The following is a 10756-nucleotide window of genomic DNA, read 5'->3' as shown; positions in this document are numbered from 1 at the left end:
GAACAGGTTTTTAAAGCAAAATGAAATTTTTTAAATAATATAATGGCTAATTCAAAATCTTTGTGTGCAGGTTTTTCACAATTTCATGATCTTTTTATATATTTATGAGGAATTTATTGGTTGATTGTGTATTTGCAAAAGGTCATATTTATTTATGAACAGTTTGGGACTCCATAAAGGAGGAGCATACGCACCAGAAAAGGTCACGCGCCTCCCAGGCTCTGCGCTTCAGCGTCAGCCTGTCAGCTAACTGGAATGTGCGACGCACGCATCGCAGACCCAACCGCAGGATTCCCCCGCAGAGCCCGCAGTCCTTCACCGGGATCAAGCAGATTCAGATAGCCGCTGCTCCGCCGGTAAGACTCCTGATTTTCTCTCCCGTTAGTTCAGCTGAAGCTACACCAAGATCTATTTTTACTGTGCGCACGAGGCAGGCCTCCGCGCGCAGCCAATGGATCAGCAGTGGTTTACAAAGTTCTTGCATAAAAGAGCTATAAAATACGCACTTCAAATATTTATTTCTCTTGAAGTGTGTCAAAGTAGCAAGTAGTAGTTTGTCCCTTCACGTTTTCCAACGGATCAGCTGGAGCGGAGCTCCTCTGCTCCTCAGAGCTCCTCACTGCTCCTTTCAGCTCCTCACTCACTGCTCCTCAGAGACTCCTGACGCGCAGCTCCGACACCGTCAGACTTAATTCACAGGTTCAAGCCTGTTGCTTTTGTATTTGTCCTAACTGACCCAAAGGCTGAAAATAATTGTCACGTTGTTTTATGAAGAATGGGAGCTCTTATTAATAAGGTTATTAGTTGTGTTAAAATTATATGATGTAATTCATGTAATTGAGAAGTTGCGAGTGAAAAGTCCCTTCCTTAAAAAGGAAAGACACTTTCCAACAAAAACTAGAATTTAATGCCGAAGTGTTTTCACATTCAAAATTCAATTCAATTTTTCATTTTCTAAATGAAAAAGCATTTTTTGACTCAAAATTAAAACGAAAAAGCAATCCGCCAAAATGCTTTTTCCTTTTCTTCTTCAACAGCGCTTATTCTGTCACTTAATTAAAATGATAAAGAAAATGGTATTTGACATTTCATTTTCAAAAAGTTTCTCTAGTAAATGTGTTGCAAAATTCAATTAGAAATATTTAATGTGACAATTAAAATGGATTAACAGTAGGGTTGTGCCGATGGACGATACCATCATCTATCGTGATGGGTGACTGACATCACGATGGAGAGACACCATCGTGATGCCACGCCCCCCCACGCTGCGAGTCGAAACCATAAGCCGCGGTTAAATGTGCGAAATGGATAAATGATTGGATTAGAATCCAACCGTGTACATGGGCCTAGAAAAACTTTTTCCGTTTATAACAAACGTTCACATGGGTCACACTTTCGGTTGGAATAAATCATTCACACATGCGCAGTAGTGTTTGAAATACCGGAAGAGGAAATGAGTTCCACCGAGTGGCTACATACATAGATATCTGGCAGCTCCGTAACATACGAGATGATCTTCTAAACGTGCTTTTATTAATGTTACGGTTATTATGAAGCATCTGTTCACTCATCGTTTTAATTTCAATCTGTGTGGTCAGTGCTTATTCTGTTGAAGAACGGAACTGGAAGAGGCCAGGGCTAGAGAGGCTAACACGGGCTAACAACATTTAGCCTATGATGAACACAAAATCCATGCGGGAAATTCTGCAATCTGCATCTTGGCTGCACGTAAATATGTGGGAATAACATCAGCCTTTATTTTGTCGGGACACGACTGGAAACACAAATCCACGTGATTGTTTGAACGGTTTCTAAGGACTGAGCGACATACACACAGCGCTGTGTGAGCTGACGGCCTGAGCTCTGTCCGGACACACACTTTTCCCGGAAGACCCGGTTCTCCTCGGTAGCTCGTTCAAGTAGAGCTGCGGGACGTATAAAAGTCTGAAGTCTCCATAACATAGCGCACACGTAACAAAGCATTCTCCCTTCCCCTCAAACACAAAGTCCGACTGCTCTGCTCAGAGACACGGTTGCTCGCTCCACCTGACCAATCAAGTACAGGAGCGGACAACTTCTTTTCTATTTTGTTTATTGATTTATTTTTGTTAAAGTCACTTCCCTCAGCTTATACTGGATCATCACGGATGAGTCATTAGTTGGGAAATAAAATAAATGAAGTAATAAAGTAAAATAACGAATAATTCACAGCACAATTTCTCACATTATCCGTTTAATTCCACATCCCCCTCGCAAAAAGTTTTGCATAATTCACTTCCAGACAGCATTCCCAGGAGGGAGGCAGGGCGATGAGGTCAGTGCTCATTCAGTGTGGAAGGCTGTGAAGCCTGTCTCTGATGTTTGCGGGCAGGGGAGGGTGCTTTGAACCAGAGAATGCCTTTATTGCATTTGTGTTTTGTGAATAACCGTCTTCATTTCTTCATGAACCCTGCTTTTAGACTCCTCTCTGTCTTTGTAAAGCTAATTCAAATATATTGTAGATTTTTAGAAATTATTGATTAACAACTCCTCTGTATGGGAACTAGCCACTCCTGCTTGCCCCCTCAGGTCCTCCTCCTCCTCCCTTGTCACCATGGGGAGCAGGGCATCCAGTGCTCTGCCCCCCAGCTCTGGAACTCCCACTCCCCTTAACCTCTGGGTTATGGACTCATTCCCTCACTTCATCTCCAGCCTCAAAACTCCTCTTTTCAGACTCTAACAGGGGCTGGATTGGAACCAGCAAACCCGTGACCCCAAATGGATTCTGTGGGTTCTGAAGACAAATGGATGGATGTAAAATTGCTATAGTTATTTTTTCTTTTTACTAGTAACTGTCTTTATTAGACTCTATTAGACATCTAAAAATATCCCAAGATTACGTGTCTACTGTTCGATGTGAAGTAGACCTCTATATGGGGAAATCACTCTAATAGAGGAACAAAATAGATCTGCTTTCAAATATGTCAGGTAGAAATCTACAATAGATGTCTATTTGGTATCTAATAGACATCCTTGTGGGAATGTCCTAGTTGCTGAGTTTCTAACCAGGCATAGCTCAGCTGAGATCATCAGCTCAGATAACTGGATCAAAAAGCTGATGTTCTGGACTTTTTTGATGGTATATTACTGATGTTCACCCCCTCTCATGCAGGTCCCACTGAGGTACTTAAGATGTCCTCCCCCACACAACTGTCCCCAGTTATGGTCCCCATGGTGCCGATATTCCCTTCGTCCACGCCAGCGGGGTATGTGGAGCCTAATGCTACCTCCTGTCAACAGTGGGAGCAGCCCCACCACCTCTTCTTCCATCTGGGGAACTTGTCCCTGTTGCTGGGTTTGGTCCTTCCCACCACACTGGGTCTGCACATGATCCTGCTGCGCCTCTTTCTAATGACAGGTCTGACCACAGACCCCCGTCCCCCACTCGCATTCCTCAGATAAAACAGTTTTGGTTTAGTTCCTACAGCTGCATGTCGTCCTCCACAAAGAAACGGGTTTCAGCCAAAGAGCAGATCTGGAGCTCCTTCAGGATCTTCTGGACCTTCACGAGACTCTCATCAGAGCCAAGCCTTAAAAGGCTGCATGTAGGAGGTTGTGTGTGTGTGTGTGTGTGTGTAAAACGTCCCTCACTACTTGTTTATCTTCTTTAAAGCAGAGTGGAGACCGGAAGCTGCAGGAATTGCGGGAGTTGGGGTTGTTTGCTTCATTTATTGCAGTAAAACTTAGTAGTGTTTGTGTCTAGTATTAGCCATTTTAAAATGAAGTGAAATTATGAAAATCAAAGCCCTCAGAAAACGAGGCTCGACTGAGGACATAATTCTGAATTGAAACTGCAAACTGAGGACTGAAAGCAAAGATGGAGAGAAACGGAAAAAAAAAAATTCAAAATACGAAAGAGCGGCTGTTACAAATCCACATCATTTTATAGGTTTGTTTTTTTAATCCAGATCTTAATTCACAGTGATTTTTCTTTTTTTTTCTTTTGAGTTTAAAATATACTTTTTTCAAATTTCCTATTTTTGTTTTTCAATATTTCCTTCAAATTTACATTGTGAACTTTCGACTTCAAAACTCTTCCATTTTTGTTGCAGTCTAATTTTTCATTCACTGTGAGCTGATCCTAATTTGACTCTCAGTACTACAACACCTCACTTCAGCTGGTTCAAAACTCTGTTACCCAAAAAGTTTTTAGACCCACCAAGTTCCTGTTTGCTGTCTTCTCACATTTAAAGCCCTTCATGACAAATCATTCCCAATTCTGTGTTTGACAGGATGCAGCCTCTTCATTACCTGGGCAACACTGTACAGATGCAACCTTGATGTGTTGGTGTGGAACGTGATCTTTCTGCTGGTCAACTTCATGCACTTCTTTTTTCTCTTGTACAAACGCAGACCAGTAAGTTCTGCAGCATCTGTGTGGGCACACATTCACACACAATGTATGGATGTACACACTCACTCACTCGCTCGCTCACTCACTCACTCACTCGCTCGCTCGCTCACTCACTCACTCACTCACTCACTCACTCACTCACTCACTCACTCACTCGCTCGCTCGCTCACTCGCTCGCTCACTCACTCACTCACTCACTCGCTCGCTCGCTCGCTCGCTCACTCACTCACTCACTCACTCACTCACTCACTCACTCACCCACTTACTCACTCAGTCACTAACTCACTTACTCGCTCGCTTGCTCGCTCACTTTCTCATCGTCTCAATCACCAGGGCAGCACTCTGGGTAAAGTTTGGTCTCAGACAGGTTTCTCTGCGGCAGATTAAAATTGACCGGGAGCTCCAGCTGGTCTACAAGCGGCTGTTTAAGCCCCTCCACGTTAAAGAAGCACTTTTCCAGAGGCTGACAGGACAATTCTGCACCATCCAGACGCTGAAAAAGGGCCAGGCCTACGCAGTTGAGGACAAGACGTCCGTTGACGAACGGCTCAGCATTCTGCTCAAAGGAAAGTATGTGACTGAATTTTGCCTAAGTGCTTCAGCTATGTTTAGATTTAAGTCCTCAATCATTCATCTCACTGGCGAAAGCTCTTCAGAATTGTATCTTTTTTTTGTGGTACAGGATGAAAGTGTCATACCGAGGACATTTCCTGCACAACATCTACTCCAACTCTTTCATTGACTCTCCAGAATTCAGGTCCACAGAGATGCACAGAGGAGAGAAGTTCCAGGTAATGCCAGACTGGAGCTCTAACTTCTTATGTTGTTGGTTCAAAGATCTAGGCTTTCTTAAAAAATGCTTTGAATCAAACATTTCAGCTTTTCTGAGGAACTTTTTCAGTTTAAATTAACTGTATTTTTAATTATTTTCCATCCTATTCTCAACCTGGATATTTTTTTAGTTAACTCCTCTTACTGGTGTATTGGAAGTTTTTTGGGTGCATTCACTCTGACAGGCTTGGTCCTGGTCCAATCTGATCTGATTCTTCTAAACAGACTAAACACTAGATTTCAGTCCTCCTCAGAATCAGGGGGTCTGTTAACTCTGCAGATGAACTCTGGTTCACAACCTTGCCTTTGGTGCGGGTCATCTGCATGCCACACAGGGCTTTGCCCTTTTCTGCCCGGGGATGGACCGTTTACACCCGTGAGGACAGTTGTGATCAAGGCTTAAAAACTGTTCACCTTCAGCAAGTCAGCAGAGCATAGCATTAAAGTGCTGAAGAGTTTTTCTGACTGGCAGGTGACCATCATGGCAGAAGAAAACTGTAAGTTCCTGTGCTGGTCCAGGGAGAGGCTGACATACTTCTTGGAATCTGACACCTTCCTCAATGAGGTCTTCCGCTATCTGGTTGGCAAAGACATCACCAATAAACTGTACTCTCTGAATGATCCAAAGCTCAGCGACAAGGTGGGTCAAAGCCATCTGATCTGCATCCCCCCCCCAATGCTGCTCTGGTGGGGAGGGGGGGTCAAAGTGAGCTCTGTGTTGCAGGCGGTTAAGAAGATGGACCGTCAGCCCAGCCTGTGTTCTCAGCTGTCCATGATGCAGATGAGGAACAGCATGGCCAGCACCAGCGACACCGATGACATCCTTAACCAGATCCTGCGAGGGGGGTCTACTGGTAAGTGCAATGACAACATTGGCAGCCATAGAAGGGGATTCATAAAAGTGTTTATTAACGAGGAGAAAGTAAAATAAACCCATCAAACTCTTTGAAAACACTGCTTACCCGTCACAGCACATCCTGAAGGATCCTCAACCAGCTGGTTTCTTGCCGATACTATGAATAACATATGGGCGAACTGCAGCAATAAAGCTGCTGTCGCTCTCCTTTAACCATTGAGTTTAGATTTACCATCATAAACCCAGGGGATGGTTCCTGAGCGCCTGCATTTGGGTTCTCTGTTGTATATTTTGTCAACTCTGTCTCTCTCATATCTCCAGATGACTAGGACCAGAACCATTTTTGGGTTCAGACTGGGTGAAGAACTGTAAATGTCATCTAAACATGGGAGGTTCTGCTGCTTAAAGATGATGAAGAATGCTAACATGAACTAAACAACCAGAAAAGAGAAAAACACCCCTTCCAGTTAAAACTGTTTTAGTTGATTATTCCAAATGGCTGCCAAGAATATTTGTCCAAATCAGAGGGTAGGAGGTAGGCAAACAAAAATAAATATGTATTCTAGGGATTGATCAAGGGAACACAAGTAAACATATGGATAAAAAATGCATTTCTATACCAGTGACTAGGGCTGCAGCTATCGATTCTTTTTGTAATCGATTAATCTAGCACTTAATCGATCGATTAATCGAGTAATCGGATAAAACGATTTGTGTGTTTTTGAACGACCAAAACAAATAATGCATAACAAAAATGATGCGGTTGTAAAATGAACAAGCATTTGATTTTAAATATCCGCTCTGATGCAAATGTTACTTTTGGTGTTTTTAAGTTGGTCTTGAGAAGTGGCGGAGCTAGAACATTTTGTATGGGGGGGGGGGGGGGGGGACAGAAGACTTTGAACGGGTGGCACAACACCAAAGTGGCAGGCCATTAAAAATAAAAGAATCAGAAAAACATATTTGATCATTATTATTGTTTATATTTCGTGTAAAAATAATGTTTTTGTTATTTTTGCAATGCTTAAAGAAACCTTGCGGTCTGCCGAAAGGCGAGCTGCCGCCTGTCCCAGTCCCTGCCTCTCGGCGCCCCCTCGATGCTCTTAGCTGAGTGTCCCGCGGGGTCAGAAGCGTTTACTTTGAAAAAATTGGAGTGTTCAAAGCAGGCCCGGTCGCCTGAATACCGCAGCTAGGGTCTCCCGCCGCCCGCCGAGGCGGCCCGCGCTGGTCGCCGCGGAGGGGGCGCGGAGCGGCCAACGCGGGAGTCCCGCACCAAAAGGCGTCGGGGTTCCAGCGGTCGCGCAGATGTCTTCTGTTCAGATGCTGAATCATGGAAGATGTGATGTTGTGGTATGCCAGCTCTATTTTGCAGTAGAGACACTGCACCTTGTTCTCTTCTTTATTAAGTGTGTAATGATCCCACACTTTAGACAATTTCTGCCGTTTATTTATAGATCTATTCTCTGCCATCGCGCCAACTAAATTCAAAAGGTCCGTGTGAATAAACGGTCCGTGTGACACAATCAAATCCCTGCGCCGTGCGTATAGTGCGCGTCATAGGAATTTAACGAGGCTTCGAGGCAGAGTTTTTGCCTCGAGGAATTTTGTAATCGAGTAACTCGAGTAACTCGAGGAATCGTTTCAGCCCTACCAGTGACCACGTGGCGTATACTTGACAGGAAGTTAACGGGGTAAATTTCGTATTCAAGTCGAGGAAAAATCTCATTCAAAGCTGACGTGAAACACAAAACGAAATGTTCCTATTTTTTGTAGTTGTCCCCACAATTGTGCACAACTTTGCCTTTATGCATACACTTTTTTTTACAGCTATCTTACCCCATAAAGTCATATCACTTGAAGATGAGGGAACGAGGGACGTCTTTGTTACTTGCATTTAATGACAAGATTAATGAGTTAAAAGAAAAAGAGATAACATGGAGTTACATCCAAGAAATAGGCGCCCTTATTACCCTCCCATGGTAGAAAATGGTACTGCATCCAAAAGTGCACTCAGAGAAAATGAGACAGCTTCAGGGTGAGAAGACTTTGCTGCGACCCCTTCGCCCAGGACCTGGACAACCCAAAACCCCACAGCATGCGTACAGGTCGACCCCCCCCCATATGGGTACATGTGACTAAGGCTTTAGCTAAGATGTTCCTTAAATATTTTATCACTTATTCTTAATATTTTGCTGGCGGGACTGTCGTGCTGTTAGATAAAAGGTTAAAAAAACAGATTTTCCTGTGACCTTGGACTGGAACTCCCTATTTTGAGCTCATCTGCATGATTTTGACAATAACGACTTCTTGTGGACAGTTTTTCTGCTAGGTTTTAAGTCTTGTAGCTTGACAATTAATAATAAAAATAACATAATAATTACAGCAGTGTGAAAATAAACATAAAATTCACTGGAACATCTATTATCAGAGCAAATCATTTACAAGTAGTAAGAAAGACAGCAGACAGTTTCTACTGTGACTACTAAGTCTACTGTGAGTCAGGTGTAGGCATTCTGAACCCCAATTCTCCAGTTGTGTAGATCTTTCCGTTAAGTAGTACATTGACATTATTCCACTCGGTTTCTGCACGTAGAAACCTTTTCAAACGAGGCCCCTGAGCTTTTCTGTGACTTTTTGTATTTATCACTCTTTCTGTTTCACAGGAAAAACACAGAAAGTCACAAACACCACCCAGATGTCTTGGGTGGAATTTGACAAAATTTTTGAGAAAAAAAAAAATTCTCTGTTGAAAGAATCAAAAGTGCTTTTTTGTCAAAGCACTGCTTTGATTCCAAAGGGGGAGCTGCATTTCCGCAAATGCAGTATCACATGTTGAAAACTCTTCCATGTGTGTGGGGGGGATTGGAGGGGCCAGATGATCTTTTAGTTTCAGTAGTTTGATCTGCTTTGATCCTCTTTGTTGTTTCCAGAAAAGTCACCTGTTGCCAAGTCGTCTGCTAAGATGAAGCGGATAGAGGAAGGGATGGAGGACGATGTCTTTGAAGAACCAGCTCCCGACCACCACTCGAAGAACACGTCAGCAGAGGAGCAGTGAGTGGCAGAGGCGCATTTTTGAACTGATTCTGCAGTCAATTCAAAGCCAAATATGAAGACAGTAAAGACAGAAGAAGCTCAGTTAGTGAGTCAGCCCATCTAAGGAAGGGTTGTTATTTATTTTGTGACACTTTTAGCTTATTGTTCTACAAAATCTGCCACGACTGAAATGGTAGTGAAGCAGCACTTTGTGTTTTCAGCATGTGTTTTTTTTTGTCACATTTGCATTTATTTCTATTTCTTCTTTTTCACTGTTCTTTTATTTCATTGTAACTTCACATTAAAGAAAATCCTCTGAGGACGACTTTAAATGAGAAGATGTGGTTTTCTGTTGTTTAGCGGGCTTCCTATCCTGCCTCCCATCATACTAGACAGTCTGCGTGTTTCAGTTTTTTATTCAGAATCTATATGTAGAAAAGAAGATCGGTCATAGTTAAAAAAAATAATGTGTGTCATTTTGACACGTTGGTAAGATGAGAAATATGAGAAAAATGTGTCACGAGTCGAATTAAAGGGATTTAAATCCAAAAACAATGAGGTTTTACTGATGAATGTCTCTAAAATCAACATAAAGAAAGCTTGAAAGCTCGATTTTCACTTTTAACGGCACTTTGATCATCTTCTGATCTATTTCTAAAGCGTTCCCAGTGCTCTTTTATTAATAAACATTCCTGTCAATGTGCCAGAGTTAGCCAAAGGGCTATTTTTCATCTGCAGTCCCTAGGTAGATGTTAAAATCACCCTAAAAGATAAAAAAAATACATATTTACATAATATTACTTACATATATTAAAGCACACAGTCAGTAAAATTAGCAGTTAATCTAAAAGTGAATTGGCGGTTAAAAAATCCAAATCAGACAAATGTCTGATTTGGATTTTTGTATAAACATGTACACACATACAAGACAAGATACTAGCGGGGATCGGGATCGGTGAGAGGTTTACTAAGTGTTGACAGCTCTGATTGTCAATGAGTCATTTCTTTAACGGTGTCATAAATTAATTATATGTGTTTTCATTACTAATAGTTAGCCAAAGGAATTTTTGTTGCCTGTAATTGTAAACAAAAATTGCTCTACATGTCCTCCAGTCTGATGGAGAACAATGACCAGATGCTGCTTCCGTCTGTGTTGATTGACGGCCGATCCATCACTAATGCCTAATCGTCCAACTCAGTTACACAGATTTGTTTGTTCCAGAATTGTCCCCACTTTCCTAAATATTGCAATGTTTCAAAATGACAGAAAAGAGGAAGTAGAAAAGTTAAGATATCAGTTTGTCAAATTTCCTGTTGCTTCCGAAATTCATTCAGAAATACTTTTTAGAGTTCTCTCGGGAAATAAATGATTTGATAACTTTTGACAGCTGTAACAGCGCTATTTTATGGCCTTTTTCATGGCATATTCGATTCTTTTCGCTTGTCATAGAGAGGTGCGTGTAAGATTTTGTGAATGCCGGATGGGTAGAGAAATTATTTGAGAAAAGCCTAAGGTTATGTCCAGGGACTGATCAATACACGGTAGAACGTTAAGTAAAGTAGAAGGGATGTCTGGAGCTTTTTATGTTTTTACATGTTTAGATGTCACCAAAACCCGATGTTCCAACCTTAGAAAATATTTT

General features: G+C 42.2%; 1 protein-coding gene across 1 annotated transcript; it reads left to right on the top strand.

The window, feature by feature from the left end:
- Positions 1-225: 225 nt before the first annotated feature.
- On the top strand, positions 226-9451 carry bves (blood vessel epicardial substance). Its single transcript, XM_023963852.1, has 8 exons — positions 226-356; positions 3152-3397; positions 4272-4396; positions 4776-4963; positions 5076-5184; positions 5697-5864; positions 5949-6078; positions 9011-9451. The coding sequence occupies exons 2-8, from the start codon at positions 3172-3174 to the stop codon at positions 9133-9135; spliced, it is 1071 nt and encodes a 356-aa protein (XP_023819620.1). The 5' UTR covers positions 226-356; positions 3152-3171; the 3' UTR covers positions 9136-9451.
- Positions 9452-10756: the final 1305 nt, after the last annotated feature.

The sequence above is a fragment of the Oryzias latipes genome, chromosome 16, assembly GCF_002234675.1.
Source record: "Oryzias latipes chromosome 16, ASM223467v1".
Lineage (NCBI taxonomy): Eukaryota > Metazoa > Chordata > Actinopteri > Beloniformes > Adrianichthyidae > Oryzias > Oryzias latipes.
This window is presented reverse-complemented; position numbering and strand designations above follow the sequence as displayed.